The sequence below is a fragment of the Crocodylus porosus genome, unplaced genomic scaffold, assembly GCF_001723895.1.
Source record: "Crocodylus porosus isolate Cpor-Errol unplaced genomic scaffold, CroPor_comp1, whole genome shotgun sequence".
NCBI classification, from domain to species: domain Eukaryota; kingdom Metazoa; phylum Chordata; order Crocodylia; family Crocodylidae; genus Crocodylus; species Crocodylus porosus.
In genome coordinates, this window is record NW_017728915.1 from 35,924,579 (window position 1) to 35,943,958 (window position 19,380).

The window sequence follows — 19,380 nt, forward strand, 5'->3', positions numbered from 1 at the left end:
CTCAGCCAAGAGTTTAGTCTTCAGTACAGCAGTATCCTATGTTGGATGAAGCTGTTGGGCTGCATGGTTGAGTTTGAGAGGGTGGTGAGGAAGGGTGGACACGTCTTCCACAGGGCAGGCAGAAATGCAGCTTGTGGATGTTCTGATCCACCGCATCGTTCCTTCCTTAATGGCCCAAGAAGAGACGTAACCAGAGGGTGCAGCAGGGAGAGTGCCACAGAAACACGTGGGTGCACGTCCTGCGCATCCCTGCATGCTGCGGCATGACACTTAGCCCTGATGTACGGGGCACAGCCTGGCCACCAGCTCATCTGCTACAACCTCAATGGGCAGATGAATCTAGGGGCAGAAAATCACAAGCTCTGTGTGTGCGTGTGCGTGTGCGCGCGTGTGCACGCACTATGTATAGATATCTATATATACTATATATAAAGATATCTATATAGTGCGTGTGTGCGCACACTATATATAGATATCTATATATAGTGTGTGTGTGTATCTATATATAGTGTGTGTGTGTGTATACTATATATTATAGTATATATAGATATCTATATATAGTGTGTGTGCATGTGTGTATATATCCATACACACACACTATATATATACACTTTATCTATCTGTATATATACTATATATTAAGCATATATTTAAAAAAGCAAATAGATATATGCTTAATATAATAACCTAGGGGGCCTATGCTTAATATTTGGGAAGGGTTAACGTGTATTGAAGACTCGGATCAAGTGTAGCATCATGGAGAAGTAGGGCTGAAAGGGACCTCCAGAGATCATCCAGTCCAACCCCGCAAAATGATACAAGCTGCCTAGTGAAGATATACTGCCTTTGTTGGTTATTTGTATGGTTCTTAGCACTGGGAATCCTGAGTTGTTTCTGGGACTCCCTAGTTATTATAATGGAAATAAGACAGAGTGGTTACCCCTGGTTTGAACTGATAATCCATCTCCTTGCCCTACCCACGTGAGCCTGCTGTGCCAGCTAATATTTGAATCAGATGGAGGGCAATTCTATTAGTGTCTAAAATCAAGACGTGCTGTCTGCACATTGAATTAAAATGCTGAAACCCGTCTTTAGCTCTGTTCGCTGCTTGCTACATAAAAAAGGTTTCTCTTATAATCTATGTTGGCATATTCAGTCGCTTCATGTGGCTTTCACCACATATGAACTCGAGAAGTTATAATCAAGTTGGTAATAACTATGAGGTGAACTGGTTAAAAGAAATTTCTGATTGTTTTGGCATGGGCTGAATGTAGGACCTGGTACAGCTGAATCAAGACAAAATTAAGCGAGTCACTTTTATTCACCAACACCCAACACAATCGCTCTTACCCTGGAGTGAGTAACGGCGCAGCGGAAGGGATGTATTGTAATGCAGAATTCCAGGTTCGAGGAGTATTAAGTAAAATATGAAAAGCAAAATATTAAGTAAAATGACTGACTGTATTTCTGCCCCCCCCCCCTTTTTTTTTTTAGCCACAGACCTGTCACGTTTAACAAGAGCAAAGGAAGTGCTTCGAGTAATTCAAACTCTTGGGAAGAATCACACTCATGAAACTTACTGAAGTCCAGTAAGTCGCCACCTTTCTCTGATCCCTCTCACTGACCCTGTGTCAAAAGGCAAAGTGGATGAGACGTGTGCGTGTGTGTGTATGAGTACATGGACTTCAGGGCTCTTCCACCATTGACTTCAATGAGCTTTCACCAAGGATGCATTTAATCTGCTGAATCTGTATCCATCCAACCTTCCCCCTATAGCGCAATAGTTTTACAAGGATTTAGGTGATACAGTGATCTATCTGGGACTGAAGCTGGCCCAGAGGACACAAGCCATGATTTCAGTGGCCTCTACCTGAATCTAGCATCTGGATTTGTCCAATGCCATTAGTGGTGTAGAAATGATCCCTTAAGGCATCAGCAATGTCGAGGGAGTTGGCCTGAATCACCTTAAAGGGATCATTTCAAGCAGGAATGTGTGAGAACTGCAAAAGATCAGGTTCCCCCTGGGTCTGGAAATCATTTGAATGCAGTTCGTGGTGTTTGAATGAACTAATACAACCTTCTCGTAATACCCATAGAGCGCACGTTTTTCGAGACATGACTCAGTGCACCCGAGCTGTGTGCGGTTTGCACCACTTATGAGACTGGTATTCAGCGATGGTAACATTTTGGGACGGTTGTGTGTCAGGATTTGGATGATTCACAGTGACTGTCGCTCTAGGGGAGACATTAAAGCGGTCAGTAGGCCTGGTGCCGTTGAGCTGATGAAAGGACTATTCTGCAGGCATAACTAATGCAGCAGTCCTGAAAGAACTGATAGAGCACGAAAAATAATTTGGGAAAGATGCAGACCTATGAACTCAAAGTGACTGGTCACTTGTGTGCCACTGTAGGTTTTATATGGTTTTTATATGGCCCTTACCCATGCTAGCACCTGAGTATTTTCAACCAGGCTGGGATTTTCAAAGGTATTGAAGGGACTTGGGTCTTTCAGCCCCACTGAATATTGATAAGCAATCTAGAGCTGTTGGCCCTGCCTGAGCATACCATGTGCTATCTATTTTCATGTGCAAGTCTTGTTGCAACTAATAGACATGTAATGCAAATACAGGCGGCAGGATCAGCCTGACATGATGGAAGAGATGGCAGACGTACCACGACCTGCGGCTTAGATCTTCCTTAGAAGATGGAGTGTTTTATGGCAAGCTTGTCCCAAAGAACATGGTTAATTTGATTTATTTAAAAAAACTGTGCAGTTTGGAAACCATGCCCAAGGATTTCTGTAATGCCTATGACGAAGAGCCACAGATGTCCAGCTCTGAACAGAGAGTGCACACGTTTTTCGAGGCATTCTTCCAAAAAAAAAAAAAATTAACACGAGGAAATGGTGAAAAAGAAAGACTGGATAATCAGAGATATCGGTTCGGATCACTATTTGACAGGCATGTAGTTGTTTGACCCTGGGAAGCTATAAGGTAAAACTGGGTAAAAGCAAAGACCTTATTCATTATTTATGCTGATGGCATTTCTACAACGCCACAAGACAAGAGAAGTGTGGTGCTGATTTGAACCCATTTGCATGCCCCGTTACACCGAGTGCGTTTCGTTCTTGTAAGCAGCAAAGACTGGATTCTCTCCTGCTCGAAGGAATAAGCATCTCATCATCTTGCAGCTTAAAAGAATGACTTCATGCTCTTCCAAGGACTTGGCGTAGGAAAATGCACAGCCTGTTTGCCAAGGCTTGAGCTGCCTCTCCTTTGGGTGGATTTGTGGTTGTACTGGTGTGCACAAAACCTCGCTCCCCTCGCCTTTGATCATGAATGCCCTTTCATAACGAAGGAGCTAACTACCTAAGGAGCTCCATTCAACCAGTGAATTGTGGTGCATTAGATTCACTCTTCTTAACACTGGCTTTTATTTAAGGAAAAATTTTTTTTAAAAAAAGTCTTTCAGGTTCTCTTCTGCCCCAGCCACTTCTTTTTACCTTGCTTCAACAATTCGTGAAGAGCTGCCGGCGACCAAAAGTGGCTGCAAACGCAATACTGTGATGTCTTCACCAGCCAAGCTCTGAAAGAGGGAAATGTGGCTTAGTGATCCTCAACAAGGGTGCTACAGCACCCTGCGCTGCCTGGAGATCCTATCAAGGGTGCCGGGCTCTTGCTAGCACGGCTCAGGGTGCAAACCTGATTCGCGTGATAAACCCGGAGGCTTCAAATGGGAATCCCAGGTGTTAAAACATCCCACCCTGAGTTTTGCAACAGATGAACTGCTGTTATAGTTTGGAGTCAAGAAAGGAGGGGAGGCCAAGGCTGTATTTTCCCTGCCTCTAAGAGGTTGACAGTGACTGGGCTCGGAGAGGAGGGGGTGGCTGGTGGAGGGGAGAGGGGGTTGGGGCGGCAGGCTGGGAAGGACATGGGTGTGAAGCAAGGGGTCCTGCAGAGTTGGTCTGTAAGGGCAAAAGCTGCAAACTGGGCTGTCTGCAAATGCCCCAGCTCCCCGCTTTGTGCCTGGGTGGTGGAAGGAGCTGTGCTCTGCCAGCTCGAGCCCCATCCCCAGCCTGTCCCAGGGGAGGGCAGCTGTGCCCCTGCTGATCTCCACCCACCCCCGAGTCCTCCTAGCCCTGGGGGGTTTGCAGAGCAACCTGCAGTGGGTGGGGGTGGCATAGGGCCCTGCAAAAATCCTGTGCCCCAGATGAGTGTGTGTGGGGGGGTGGTAAACGAGCTGCCTCCCTTCCTGGCAAGGCTTCCCCTGCATCCCCAGTCTGGTCCCCCTTGCATCTCAGCCCAAGCTTTGCCTTTGACCCTCCTCTCCCGGGAGCTGCTTGCAGGCTCGGATGCTTCAGCTACAGGCTGGCACCCAAACTCCCTTGGCAGCTGGCACAAGGGGCTTTGTGCACTCCTCCTGCAGCCTCCCAGCACCTTAGGCTGTGCGGAGGACTTGGTGCCTGATCATTTGGTTGCAATTATTCCCTCCCCTCCCTCAGCCCCCTCCCCTTGCACCCTCCCCCCTTTGGGATATTATATTACAGCGTGGAGCAGCCCTGGATCCACAGTGCCTCTTGCCCACAGCCCGGGAGCGCTGCCTCTCTCGCTGCTGCTCAAGATTAATTTTTTTTTTCCTTTCCTTCTCGTTTCATCAGCAAAGAAGCAGCGGCTGCCAAGAGCTCTCTGCCTTGCTTGGCTGAAGGGTATAAATACCCTGGGGGGAGCTCCACGGGGATCAGTAGCAGCTGCTGAGACCACAGCATTCATTGCCTCCACTGGGTCCTTTGCTGATCCTCTCTCCAGCTTTGAGAGATCTTCCCCCCATCTGCTCCCCAGGCAGGAGCCACAACTTCTCGGGGACTCACAGAGGTAAGTGGAGGGTTGTGTGTGTGGTTGGCAGCGTGTGCCCCCGCCCCAGCTCAGTGTTGTGTTGCTCAGACATCACTGAATAACCTCTCTGTGGCTCACACTAGTGATATAAATAGCTCCTGCAGGATTAGGAGCTGCCCTAACCCTGCCATGGATCTGGGTGGTATAATAGAGGGCTAGAAACCCACCAGCAAGTTGTCCACCTCTTAGCGTCTACTGGAGGCTGTAGCAATCACTCGCTGTTGATTGGTCATTTGCTGAAGCATCTAACCAATCATGTAGTCATCCTTTTACACTTTTTTTAATATACAGGTAGCCAACTGGATGAATTCGGCAGCACCTTGGGGTCCTGGCATAGTTAGGAGGTGTTTCTTAGCATGGTTTGAGGTAGCTAACTTTTCCAGTATTGCACTGGAGTGGGTACTATACTTTACCGTGCTATACTATACTACATTAACGTAGAATCAAAGAGGATGAGGGTCGGAAGGGACTTCAGAAGCTCACATCTGGTCCAGTGGTTGTCACCCTTTTTTTGTACCGGGACCCATTTGTAAACTTTGATGGTCAGTCCTGACCCAGCCCTGCAGTGTGCGGGGAAGGGGGTGGGTGTGTGGGGCACGGGGTGGCCCCAGGCAGCCCCTTGCAGGCTGGAGCTCTGCCCTCCTGTAAGGGAAAAGCCACTGTTTCCCACATTTGTCTCCTTTAAAGGAGAAACCATTTTTTCAAGTTTTGTTGATCCATTTTAAAAGTGTGTTTGCAACCCTGTCATATATTCTTGTAACCCATGGGTTGAGAAATGCTGATCTAGTCCCGCCCCCTGCGCAAGGCAGCACCACCCCCAAGGAGATAATCCCAAGGCTTTGTCTAGGTAGGTGTTCAAAACCTAGAAGGACAGAGACTCCACAACTTCTCTGGGTAACCTGTCTCAGTGTTTTACTACCCTCCTAGTGAGAGAGTGTTTCTTAATATTTAACCTCAACTTCCTTTGCTGCAACTTGAAACCATTACTTCTTGTTCTGTCATCATATCAGTATAGAATAATGCACAGTGATGATGATGATATATCCAGATGTTTACTCCAGGAATTTGCAGGTGGGGAGGTTTCGTGTTGGGTTGTACAGATGCTCTGAGTTGCAGGATTTGTAATTTCACTTGGTATTTTCCTTTTTGGAAAGGGAAACCTCCGCACCTTTCTAAGCCGTAAATATGCCTGTGTTGGTTAAAAGTGACAGCCAAAGCTATATACCCAGAATATGCAGCAAGTGCAATGCTGGAATTCATCCGTGAGGATTAACAGCTCTGGTAGGCTGGTTTTGAAGTTGTGCTAGGTGAAGGCTTGAATTTCAATTACTTCACTGCCTGCTTTGCACAATATAGCAACACATGTTAATGTAACGTGGATGTATATCATCATGGATAAGCAACCCGTCCTAACCTGGTAATTTAACTCATGCACTTGTGGTCAATAGACATCAAGTATTATGCCCTGGAGACGGCATCTATTCCACCCAGAAAGGCTGTGCCTTGAGTGGTGGGTTTTCAGCTCTCGGTGAAATCAGAAGACTTGCATTAGTGGAGGAAATAGCTTTCTATAAATAAGCTTTTGAAAGCCCATTTGAATTTGACTTCCTCAGATCTCAGGAAAAATAATGACTTTCCTTTGTCTCCAGTTATAATATATTTTGCATGAGAAGCCTTCATGTCTGGACATTCAGGAGTCAGTTTCTGCCGACTCACTGCTTTCTGATCTGTTCCAGATGTGAACATGGCATTGATACCATTAGCCTTGATGCATTTCAAACAAGGCCCCAGGAACGCTTCCCTGAGCCCCCTCAAACAAAAGCAAAGTGTATTCAGCTGCCTATCCAGTGGGAGCGTCTTGCAGAAGTGTCGAGGTCCTTTCAAAGCAGTCTTCGTTATAAAGGGTTTCACAATGGGGGAGCTGGCACCGTGTGCAGCCTGGAGAACATCTGGAGCTCCAGTTCTGCAGGGCACTGAGGCTGGCGAGATCATATGCACGGGGTCTTGGTGCTTAGCTGAGCGGGGGCTTTGTGAAGAGGAGCTTCATTTGGGGGAAGTTAAAGCCCAACTGCAAGCTTGGTTCTCCACTCTTTGCCCACTCTGTTCCTTACTGGCATCAATACGATTTCTGGATGTGCCAGATTATGGCTTATTTGGCCATAATCCAGCCACTGTTGGTGACCAGAAATGAGACGAGTTGAATCATATTGGCCTAGCCCAAAGCTCCATGTTTGCAAGTAGCTTGTACCAGATCTAAAACAACTTCCATCTGCGGGGAATTGTAAGGCATGAAGTACTTCCCAGGCTGTTCACAGTAGAAGGATGCCTCTTTTGGACAGTCACTGCTCTGTCCTATTCGAGTTCAGGTGACATCTGGGAGCATGAAGTCTCGAAGTATCGTGGGTAGCAGTGTGAGCCGCAGGGGAGTTCAGTTGAAATCTTAGCTGCTTCTCCTATTATTTCATGCCGGTTTTCATGCCTATTATTTCAAGCCTACTGGCCTTCCATTATTTCATGCCATACAGAGAGGTGTGGTCAGCTGGGCAAAAGCTCAGGGCCAGAAGTCTCCAAGTACCTCACCATAAGCCAGGGGCCTGCATTGTCAAAACGGGCCATTGACTGTGTGCACCTTGCATTTTTGGGTATCCAGCTGAAGACAATGGAGGCCTGATATTTTGGCGATGCAAACAAACCAGAACCCAAGGCATCCTAAATCAGGCAATTTGGGGGATGTACGGTCCCCTAGCTCCTTGTTTTTGGTCACCGCATTTATAAAATGGCAGCAGCAGCGCTCAGCATGTGTGCATCCTCTGTTTCCGCTCATCAGAGTGAGCCTGCCTTAGGTGGGTGGATAGGTGGGACATTCACTTCTTTCCTTTACAGAAGAAAGTAGGGTGGGCCAGAGAGGAGTCCCGTTGCAACTAGTGCCAAGACTCACCCCTTTTTTAAATGAGATGAATGCTCCTGCGGATGGGCATTCACGAAGGATGCAATGGGTAGTATTTATCAAGACCCCCCAACCTCTGTAAGGGAAGGAGCGGAGCAGGGAGTAGAAGCGAATACCCCATCCACCGACTTTAAAGGCAAGACTATTTCACAGAGGTTCGACCGGGGAAAGGGATAATGCTCTCAATTCATAAGCAAGATGCAGGAGAGGACGTTGTCAGAAATAATGAGCCATCTGTTACCCGGTAGGGACAAGCTGCTGAAAAAAGCCTGGAGTGAAGTAGCCAAGCCTGCTGAAGGCTTGACATGTTGACTCCATTGCATAGTAACACGCTGGGTATGTCTCTCCGCTGACAAATGTTACAGCTGATTTTTAGGCTCTGCTCCTTCTGTAACTTCACTGTTTGTTTCCAGCGTGCGGTAGACTGGGCCCCTATTTAGAGAAGGGAGCGATTCCAGCTGCAGCATATGTTAGCTGTCTGTGTCTGCCCACCATACCTAAGGAGTGGGCAGCCTTTAAAAGTGCTCATAATAAATGGTGGCCTTGTCAATGCCCGTGGCACTGCCTCTATTTATAAATGCTTGGAGAAGTGTCTGAAAGTATGAATTTTTCCCTGAATTGGGTCAGACAGTCTACAAAAGTAACAGCTCAGCCTTCTTTTCACCTCCCCTCTCACCCTCCCGTAGCCAGTGAAGTCCGTTTTAGGCTCTTGCTTTCTGGAGGGACTTGCTAGCAAACAATGCTGAGAAAAGGAGGAGGTTAAGACAACATTTGTCCCCCCAGCAGCTGCGAGCCATGCCTTTGAGACTAGCAAGGGCATGCTTTGCTGTTACCCGGCATCAGCTATCTGGCCACTAAGGCACTGAATAGGGAAGATGCTTGTGTGGTACAGTTGCCCTTTAAAGCAAGGCTATGCACTCAGTGAAGTCATTCAAAGGCACTTCCTTTTTATGAGCTTATTAAATGAAATTCCTTCCTAGCTTCATCGAAATGCAGGCCAAGTGCTTAGCCTTGGAAGTTGGGCTGCCGGTTATGCATTTATATTTCCAGTAGCACTGAGATGCCTCCATCAGGGATCTAGGCAATGTGCTAGGCGCTGCACACGGGGGCAAGGACAGCACGGACCGCCAGGCTCGATTCTCAGGAGTTCTTGCTGACTTTGACTGGTGTCGGGCATGCTAAGCGCCTCTGGATCTAATTATTGGCATCACGATCTGGCCTTATTAGCATGATTTCATCCCTCCTTATCAGCTGCCTGCATGGCGACTGTCTTGCTGAGCTCCGTTTGCATTTGTACTGGAAAAGAAACAGACCTTCTGGTTACAAATGTATAGCACGCTTCATGTTTTCCCTACCCCCAAAGCAATTCTGCTGTCGCCTATGGACATTTTGTAGGCGTAACATGGCAGAAGGCAGAAATCCTCTGTTGCAAATATGTTTGACAGCACCTTAGATGCTCGAAGCTCCCATGCTTTAAGACCTGGAGGCTACAATAGCATAGCTAGCACGGGGCTTGTCAGAGAGTCTTTGATTTAAAATAGCAAAATCTCCCGAAATGCGTCATTCAAAGCAAACTCAGAGGGCTTGTTCGGGTCCATACAGCTACTGTGCAAGAGGAGGCTTAAAAGTTCAGGCTAAAGGGCACTGAAGGAGAGATGTCCCCTGGAGTGAGCATGCTGAAAACCTCTGGTTGAAGAGCAGCTGTGATCCCAGGTTGCAGGTCACTTGCTGTTCTCCATACGGGAGTTCATTTTGCTTTCCTCCTCCTCCCAGACATGTAACATGAAATGTCCTTTGATTGCAAGCATGGCCTTGGGAATACGATAGTGCTATCAGCTTTGTTCTGCAGCGTGAATATGGAAACCCTGGCACATAGGCTTGCTATTTGGGATCAGAGCCACGTTGTGCGAAATACTGCAGAAACAAGTGGGAAGAGACAGGCCCTGCCCTGCAGAGTTTCAGCTGTATAAGACCAGCCAAAGGCATTCAGGGGTCACTCACGGATTATTAATGGTGATCGCTGGAGAAGGGGGTGGAATTGCTCGGAAACGACTGTGCTTTTCAGGCGAGGCCATGGCGTCTAGCAAAAAGTACATCTAAACTCAGGACTGCCGCCCAGCCCTGGTTTACCCATCCCATGAAAGGCAGACTGAGCATGTGCTGCAGTGGTTCAGATCGTAGCCGAGGAGAGGAAATCCACTCTGCTCGTCTCTTGATCTGCAATAACTCATGCAGCTGGCTGCCCTTCTCTCCCAGCTCGGCGGTGCGACCGCGTCAGTGAGAACACCCCAGTGCGTCACTGTCGACGGGAATCTCGATTGCTCTGTTCTTACGATGACATTTTATATAAACAGCCACAAATTCTGGGAGCTGGCAGCCGTCTCTGCCGGCATCTATTGGCGGGCCAGGGTCTCTGCAATAACGTAGCTTGCGTCTGACCTCTGAGTTGGCTCAGCAGGAAGCTTGCTTTTTCCCTTTTATTAATATCCCTTCTCCTGTAATGACAGGAGAGGCAAAGGATCATTTTTCCTGCTGCATTTATGAGAGAGCACAGCTTGGAGTCAGGATATTTGAAGAGCCCTGGACAATAAAGGATGGCAATTGTGACTTCCAGTGTCGGTGGAGAAAGCCCAAAGGGGGAATTGAGTATTTGCACCGGTATTCAGTATTGTTTTCTAGGAGCAGTTTGTGGCTGCCCTGGCTGTTCTCCTTCTTAAGACAGTGCTGTTCACGTGTGAAATTCTCTCCAGACGCTCATGTGCAAGGGGCTGGCAAAGGGGGTCACAAGAGGGACACTGATGCCGGTGGCTTTCCCTGCCCGCCCCACGGAGTGGCTTCACTTTTAAAGTAGGTCTTATCCCCTTGGAAAAAGGGGATGTTTGCAACCAAAGGACCATTCATGTTGCACGTCTAGGAGGGAAGCGAGGTGCACACCTAGGCAGAAGAGGTCGATCATATAAACTTCATATGCAAGGGCACGTCTAACGAGCTCCTGCAGCCACTCGGATTGCACTTTCCCTGGCACATGAGAGATGTCCGCAACACTTACTTCACAAGCTGCGTGGTGGGTAGGGCATAGCATCTCGTTCCCACGATGTGATAAATATTGAGGTTCGTTGGTTCCTTCTGATGTGTCAGTTTCTCCATAGGTAGGAGGATAAATAACTGGTTTTCACCTTCAGATTGCTATCGCTTCTTTGCCGTGCACGGATCTGAATGCAAGCCTCCGTGCGGGCCTGGAGATTATGGAATACATAAACCTAGCATTATTTTGACTGACTGCCTGTTTCCTTCTTGAATTATAGATCCGTGTAGTGCAACAGGGCCTTCAAGAAAATCAGACGGCATCATCTTCATCTTGATTTCCATTGAGTAGAGAATGGCTGTGAGTCCTGCCCGACCTTGGACCGTTCCTTTGGGATGCTTGCTGATTCTGATGCACGAAGCTCATTGTTTCATCTTGCCCAATGCTACTCACCTGGAGAGCCTCCTGAGCAGGTACCGGGATGAGGAGCCTCGCTCCAGAGCCAAGAGGAGCATCCCGTGGTCAGACAGAGAGGAGATTTTGTTGCTCCACAACAAACTGAGGGGCCAGGTCTACCCTTCAGCCTCCAATATGGAGTACATGGTGAGTCCCGCTGCAGGTGCCAAAGGTTGACTTTTTCAGTTTTTCTTTTGGTCAAATTCCACATAATAAGCTTTTTTTTTTTTTTTTTTTAATTCTTTCTTTCTTTTTTTAAATTTTTAATTTTTTATTAAGTGGCTTTCTGCTGCCATCTGGCTTTGGGGGTTTGCATGCTAAGCTCATGGCAAAAAGGTTGAGAGTTCAAGGCTGTGTGTGGGCTTCTGAAGAATTTTTTTCGGGTAGATATCAGGAAAAACGTCTTCATGGTAAGGGTGGCCAAAATTTGGAATTGGCTCCCAAGGGAGGTTGTGCTCTCCCCTACCTTGGGGGTCTATAAGAGGAGGCTGGGCATGCACCTGGTTGGGGTCATCTGTCCCAGTGCTCTTTCCTGCCTAGGCAGGGGGTCAGACTCAATGATCAACTGAGGTCCCTTCCAGCCCTAACATCTATGAATCTATGAATGATGCTTTCGGCTATTGAATTGTTTTGGTTGGAAAGGCCGCTTAATGGGGCAACTAGCCCATGCCACTGCATAGTTTCAGGACTGATTTCATTATTCATAAAACATCCCTAAGACTGTGTACTCTAGCCCTGAATATCTCCAGCGATGGTTATTCCACATGGTTATTCCATGGTTATTCCTCTGGCAAGTTGTTCCATTACCTAAATGTCATCAAAGTATCCAATTTTCCCTAATATTTAGCCTACTTTCTCCCTGTCCATTATGACCAGCATTGTGGAATACCATGGTCTGGACAAAGTGACCATATGAGTGATCTCACAAGTGTTTGCTGAGTTTACCTAGCATAATCCATCCTTTACTGGACTTCTTTGGCTTGCATGAATTACCACCCGGTACCTCTGGCTATGTGCTGTCCCCTCTCCTTTCTCGCTGCCCCGCGGCGAGGCTTTCGGCCTCTTGGAGCTTCAGGGCTGCAACGACTAATGGGCTAGACCCATTTTGTAGACATGAAGTAGTAAGTGGGGTTTGCTCTTCTGACTTCAAGGAACCGGACGATGTGGATTCCCGCTTCAGAGACGGACCCTGAGAAGTTCATATATTAAGTATATTGTTAGCAGTAATTAAAACAAATATATGCTGACCATTGAGCTTTCACACAGTGCTATAGACCTTACCTGAAGTTATTTTTAGTGTCTCTTCAAAATATTGTGCAATTGGGAAACAATGTTGGAGAACCTTTTTTATGCACAGTATCTTCCATTTGAATGTTGTTTGACAAGCTGTTTCCTACCGATCGGTTGTGCAAGCCAAGTAATATCCACGGCTCTTTTTATGAATATCACTTTTCCTGCTGAACCGAGCGCCACAAATAGGAAGATCTGTATTTTATAATACAAAGGGGAAAAAAGGCTAAGGATAAAGAGAGCAATGAGGAAGGATATATTGTACCAGCTCTTCAGTGCAGTCGGTATTCAGGGAGCCAGGCTCTAGCTATAAGTCATCCTAAATTTGTCAGTGCGAGGGAATGATATTCCTTTCTAAGAATTGTTATTTTGTACCTGTATTATTTAGTAGGCTGTGATCCTGTCCTTGCAGGCGGCTGCCCGTAACGTACTGCAAGGGAAGAAGTGGCTTGATTAATTCCAAGAAAGTAAACACAAAGCGGTGCAAGAAAGCCCAATGTGTTTTCGTTGGCTTTAAGGATCTAAGAGAGCTGCAGTTGTGGAGTGTTTTCTGCCCGGCTTCTATTGACTTGTGCTGTTTCATGTTTGTCTTTGCTTTTCTAGTGGTTTTATGGGAGATTTAGGGCAAATGAAAGAGCCTTGTATTCTGTGAAAGCAAAGTTGAGTATAACATGGTCCTGTTTGGAAGGGCCATAATCAGTCTTTCATGTATTACTTGGAAATGTTTGCACACATGAATTTCGCTTGAATCTTTTGTTTTAAAAGAGGACACTTATCAGCCTGAATATTAAGAGGATAGGCTGTTTTTTAGCACTCTAGAGAAACGGAGGGGAAAACGGTTTTGGGTAGCAAACAGTTCCTGGGAGAAGATCTGATGTTAACGCGGATACATAAGCACAATGTGCGCTCTTGGCTAGCAGTCTTCAAGCGCTGGCTGTGAAAGCCTATTACCCCACGTCCATTGCTGATGTATTCACATGACTTAAATTTGCAGAGCGGAACTAATGTTTTTTTCAGGAAATGGAGAGATCAATCTACTGTATCATGAGCTATGTAAGAAATAATAGCGTACCAAGTTTATGCCAACTTGGTTAAACATGTATACCAAGTTTTGTGACGCAGCTGTATGCATGTTGAGCGTCGTTAGATAGCAACATGCATTAATAGACAGCTTATAATTTATGCACACCCTATATCTACGCACATATATTTGAATTAAAAGAATAATTAATGTAAAAATTATGAGGAGGGTTAGTTGGAGAAAAAAAGAGACATTTAATGAAGAAGGCTTCTAGTGTATGGAAGTTGTTTGCTTGGCTATGTTAGGGTAATGGAGTTCAAGGCTAGCAGTGGTGTTTAGTGCTAATGGAAAAAGCCCTCTCCTGGAGACGTTGTTATAGGCCAGATGTGAATGGTGTGCACATTCCTCAAGACAAAGCTGGCCAAATATAAAATTGCCATAACCACCTCCACGGGTTTATTACGGGCACGTCCATTGTGTGTTTTCATTACAGAACAGTAGCAATGGCGATGGACCGAGGCCAAAACAAAACAAATCCCATGTCAAGAATGAATTTAGAATGAAAAATAAGCCCCGGTTCCTAAGAAACCAGGCACCCTGCAGTTGGCCCAGTTGGCAGCAATGAAAATACCTGCCTTGGAGGATCTTGAAGGCATATGTTGCTGAAGGCATTGAAGTTTGTCTGTCTTCAATGGAAATTACCAAAGGATGAATGCATCACAAAACACAGGTTCCTAGAGGAAAAGTATCTGTGGAGTTAGCCCATCTTTCTTCAAACACGGTGGCTTTCAAACTTGGGGGGGGCTAAGGAATCACTGTCAACCTCCAGATTTCTTGTGGACTTCCTACCATGCCTCATCACCAAATTTTTCATTGAAAAGGAAGGAGGCCAGGGCCCAATATTGATTCACAGACCACTTAGCATGGCCTTCTGCATGATGTGTGGTCTGCAACATGCATTTGGGAACCGCTGCTCTAAGAGATTTCAGTGCAAGATGGTCAAAATGCAGGAACTGTTATAACTAAGTAGGTCCAATAAGCTAGCCCTACAGTTGGGAAACTGTCCAAGCCTCGGCCCATAGGCTTCATTCCTGACTTCTCCTATGCCAGTTCCACGCGGTCTGTGAAATCATGATGCCAGGGTCAAGTGTGTCAGCTGGGGTCCTGCATCCAGTTTACTTCAAGAAGGGTGTGGAGAAGCTCGAAAGAGTCCAGAGAAGAGCCACTTGTATAATTAGAGGCCTGAAGAGTAAGCCATAGGAGGAAAGGTTGACAGATATGTGACTGTTCAGCCTAGAAAAGAGAAGACTTTGGGGGGCGGGATTTGGTGGCAGCTTGCAAATATATCGGGGGAGAGCATCAGGGGATAGGTGAGCAACTATTCACCAAAGCGTCCCAGGGGAAAACCAGGAGCAATGGTCATAAACTCCTAGAAGAAGGTTTCAGATGGGATATAAGGAAAAATTTCTTGATGGTTCATGTGACTGGACTCTGGAATAGCCTCCCAGCAGGGGCGGTGCAGGAACCTACTCTGGAGATCTCCCAAAGGAGACTGGACACACCTCGCTGGGGTTATTTGACCCCCGCAGTCTTTCCTGCCCAGAGCAGAGGGGCTGGACCCCAGTGCTCTCACGAGGTCCCTTCCAGCCCTAAACTTTTGTGAATCTGTGTCATAGCATATGCAAGAAGTGGGATAGGGTGGGAGTAACAGAAGTGTTATTACTTGTGTGTGATCTAAACAGCTTTCTAGCTTTAGGGCTAGCTTTAAGAAAGTTAATACATCTATGCCTAATTATTCATGTTCCTATTGCATTTGTACCTGTAAATTGCAATGCGGGTTACATAAATTACATTTATGTTTTGTGTGCGCTGCACTTCCTTCAAAAATGACCTCAAATACTAAGAAGTAACACAAAAGAGATGGTGTTAAATCCCTTTATCACACTGATTACCACCTTCCATACTGTCTACTATAGAGTATCATCACACGGATGACTAGTATGCTGACACAAGATATGTGCTTATGTCAAACCTATCTGCTGCTATGGTGTTTTGATTACAGAACATCTGGATGTGGGGGGAAAATAGAAGAACAAAACAAGAAAACTCATGATACTGATTAGAGCCAATTAATGTGCCCTGCCTCTTGTCTTCCAAATTGCTTAACTCAGACTCTGCGAGATGGCCAAGGAGTGAATTGAAATAAGCAGAGTGTAGATGCTTAATATAGTTCCCATTTTAATACAGTGCTGAGAGGTTGCATTATAAGAGTTCACGAGAAAGCCACGAAGAGAGCTTGAAATCTATTTTGTCCGTATATTTATTGCATCTGAAGTGTTTCCAGTCCCCTGACCACATAAAAGTCGGCACGAGAGGCAAGAAGCAAACAACAGTTCTAATTTAAACGGCATGGCTTTGTAATCTGATGCCTGCAGAAACCAGCCGCTTTTCCAATTAAAGACAAAAAAAGAAAAACAAAGAAAAAAGCGCTTTCCATTCATTCGCTAAGTGGCTTTGGTCTGTGTTTATTGGCTTCATCCATAGGCGTCCGCGGAGGATGTAGCGCGTATGTTCATGTCAACTTCCATTTACTTGTTTGTTGCTCATAAGGTGTCTGCATTAAATTAGGAGACTTGGGACGTCTGCCTGTGAGAGCTGTAGATGCAGTCCTTGCTCTGAGCACAGCAGGGGGAAGCTGTCGAAGGGGCAGGGAAGATAAGGGTCACGGTTTTTATGTCATCTTTGTCACTGGCCGGTGGAACTAGATGGTTGAAGAAGGCTGCCTGTCTTCAGCTAGATAGTTGAAGAGACTGCTTGTCTTCTGGGGAAGATGGTGGAAAGCTCTGCTGGTAGGTTAGTTAGCAATTTTAGGGGAAAATGTTTGTCTTTCAGAGCTTAGACAGTGTGAATTTCCAATAGGGAGCAATCGCACGTTGGCTCCAGATGGACTGGGTAGGAACTAGTAGGTCTTTCCATCTTGGATGGTATGATTCACTTTATTTATAGACATACACAGCAATCCCAGTAAAAACATCCCCCCAGGATGTTTATGAAACAGCAGGGCTGTCGATGCTTAAACAATGTGCATACTATTTCATGTCATTGCACTCAGGACCATGTTAGCAACTCAGGCCTAGAAGTGGTGCAGCATCTCCCCGGTACAGCGGCCAACCCTGAAAAACAGGCCTATTCTGTGCTGCATATTTTTTGACTGATGCATGGGTTTCCATTTTATGCAGTGGGGTGGGAGGGCATTATGGGAAATATACTGCTAGATTAGAGCACTACAGAAATAATAGGCCAGGGGCTTGACTTCATTGTCAGAGCTCCTTCGGTTCTTTTGAGTGATTCCTGGTCTTAGGGAGCTTGCAAGATAATTTGGGAGAGGCCTGAAAGGATTGGCAAATTGACTGGTTCTTCCTCCCTTCTTCTCTTCCCTAGATGTGGGATGATGAGCTGGAGAGATCTGCTGAGGCTTGGGCTCATGAATGCATCTGGGACCATGGACCTGCCAACCTCCTCCCATCCATTGGTCAGAACTTGGCAGTTCATTGGGGCAGGTAAGAGCTGGAAAGCTGGAAGCAAATGCTAGCGGTGGCCTCGTAGGTCCCCCCCTGGTGAATGGACGTTTCAGAGGTTTGCCTTGTTGATATTTAACAAGACATCTTGACTAATGGGAGCAAAGGCCGGGAGGAGCAGTTGCTTTTCTGGGGCAGGAGTGGGAATGACATCTGTCGTGCCTTGCAGCTAGCTCTTCCCAAGATGTTTTAGAAATATGCAAGCGAAGTCTCACTACATGTCTGCGTGGCAGTATTATCCCAGAGAAACGGAGAGGTCAAGCGGCCTGTCCGGTGTCGCGCTGACAGAGTTGGCAAGAAAACCCAGGGTCCTGATTCCCACGTCCCTTGCTCCGTCCGTGAATCAGCAGAGGGCTGAAGTTTCTCAGGATCCATTTTTGGCCACTGCCACTAGGTCCAGCACTCACTGTGATGACTCCTTCAAACAATTCGCATCACATTACCTTTCACTGCTGGCCTTGCCTCCTGATTTCTCTTTGCATTTGCTCCATGATGATGGCACGAATCCGGGTTAGCAAAGTTTGCTTCACGCTCCTAGGAAGCGTGTTAACTGAGAGTTGTCAACCAGGTAGAAATGATGCTTAAATTAAACCCAAATGGTTTTCCTTTGCCACCTCCCGATGAGAAGAGCCCAGTGGTGCTTTCAACTGAAAGCATGCAGTGCATGGCGAGATTTTTCTTTGTCATCCTTGTCCTGATTGCTGTTGGCAAAGCACTTGGATGCTAAGGCGATGCGAGATCTAGACAATGGCTAAATCTGGACATTTTTAACACGGGGGGGGTGTGGCAGGACGGTCCCTAGGGGTGCCGTGACCTCCCCTAGCGCCCTTGCCTACCGTGCCAACCTGGGTCTTGAATGCACCCTCTATCTTGTGTCTTTGATCTTATTATTATTAATGAGAGGCTGCCTTCCTGCCCTCCTTGGCACGGGGCCGGTCTCGCTATACTGTGATTCTGTTCTATTCCCTGTGCTGGTCCTCTCTTGGGGCCTACTCGATATGCTCGCCCCCTCTCCCAGGCCTGCCCCTGGGGCCTCTCTCAGACTGCGCCCTTTTGCCCTCCCCAGGCTTCTCAGTGGGCTTACCCCCCTCTCGGGCTCCTCAGTTACAGGCAGTGCCCGACCCGGGCCTGCCTCCCGTACATCCCACGGTCACCCGCATTCAGGCCTGTGCCTCATGCTTTCCGCGGTCTCTGTGCCTCAATGGGCTTGCTCCCCTCTCAGGGCTTCTCAGTTACAGGCGGTGCCTGACTCGGGCCTGCCTCCTGTACGCCCCGCGGTCACCCACACTCAGGCCTGTGCCTCGCGCTTCCCGTGGTCTCATGCACACTTGGGCCTTGTCTCCCGCGCTTCTCACGGTCCTGCCCTCACTGGGGCTTCACTCACGCTTCCCGTGCTCACGCGCTCCTTGCCCTCACCGGGGCCTTGCTCGCGCTCGCCCGCACCGGGGCCTCGCTCATGCTCCCCGCGCTCGCCCGCACTGGGGCCTTCTATGCCCAACTTGGGCTTCCCAGAATTGGGGCTCAGGTGGCCTTAGCCTTACCTGGCGCCAGACCCGCCTTCTCGGGCCTACACCCCACTGGGGCTTCTGCCTACGCACAACACTAAACTCTTCCTGAAGCGGCCCACACTGGGCCGGGGTCGGGACACCCCAAACGCAGCGCCTCCTGCCGCGCTAGGAACACCCCTTTCCACTGGGGAGCTCCCTTGAGGCCTCCTCCACCCCTACAGCCTCGCCCCGTCCTCCGGTCTTACACAAACAACCAAACAGAAAACCCAAAGCTGTAAGCCAACCAGCTGCAACACAAAACTAAGCCCCCCTGGCTATAACATACACTGCTGTCAGGGTTCTCCCCCCCGGCTCATCATGTAGACTCTCAGTCAGTCAGACGGCTGTGCCGTGCTCTGCTCCGCAGCAGAGTTGCTGCTCCTCCGGCTGCCAGAGGGGAACTGGCTCTGGCCTTAGCCTTCTCTGTTTATAAAGGCCAGGCCCTGCCTCCGGCGGTCAGCTGACCCAATTAGTTGCCATAGCAACTGGCACCTGCTGCCCTAATGAATGGCAGCTAAACCCATTTTAATGCTGCAGCTAGTAAAGCGACCAAAACGCTGGCGTGCATCCATAGATGCTTCTCGAGCAAATCCCGGGACGTCATTCTCCCCTTGTACTCGGCCT

The 19,380-nt window shown here is 47.6% G+C and overlaps 1 protein-coding gene across 1 annotated transcript in view; it reads left to right on the forward strand.

The window, feature by feature from the left end:
- The first annotated feature begins 4,559 nt into the window (after positions 1-4,559).
- Positions 4,560-19,380, forward strand: part of CRISPLD2 (cysteine rich secretory protein LCCL domain containing 2) — a 35,654-nt gene continuing 20,833 nt past the window's right edge. Inside the window, exons 1-3 of the mRNA XM_019535960.1 lie at positions 4,560-4,871; positions 11,145-11,467; positions 17,073-17,191. Of these exons, the coding sequence (XP_019391505.1) occupies positions 11,219-11,467; positions 17,073-17,191 (368 nt within the window). The 5' untranslated portion in view covers positions 4,560-4,871; positions 11,145-11,218. The remainder of the gene's footprint in view (positions 4,872-11,144; positions 11,468-17,072; positions 17,192-19,380) is intronic.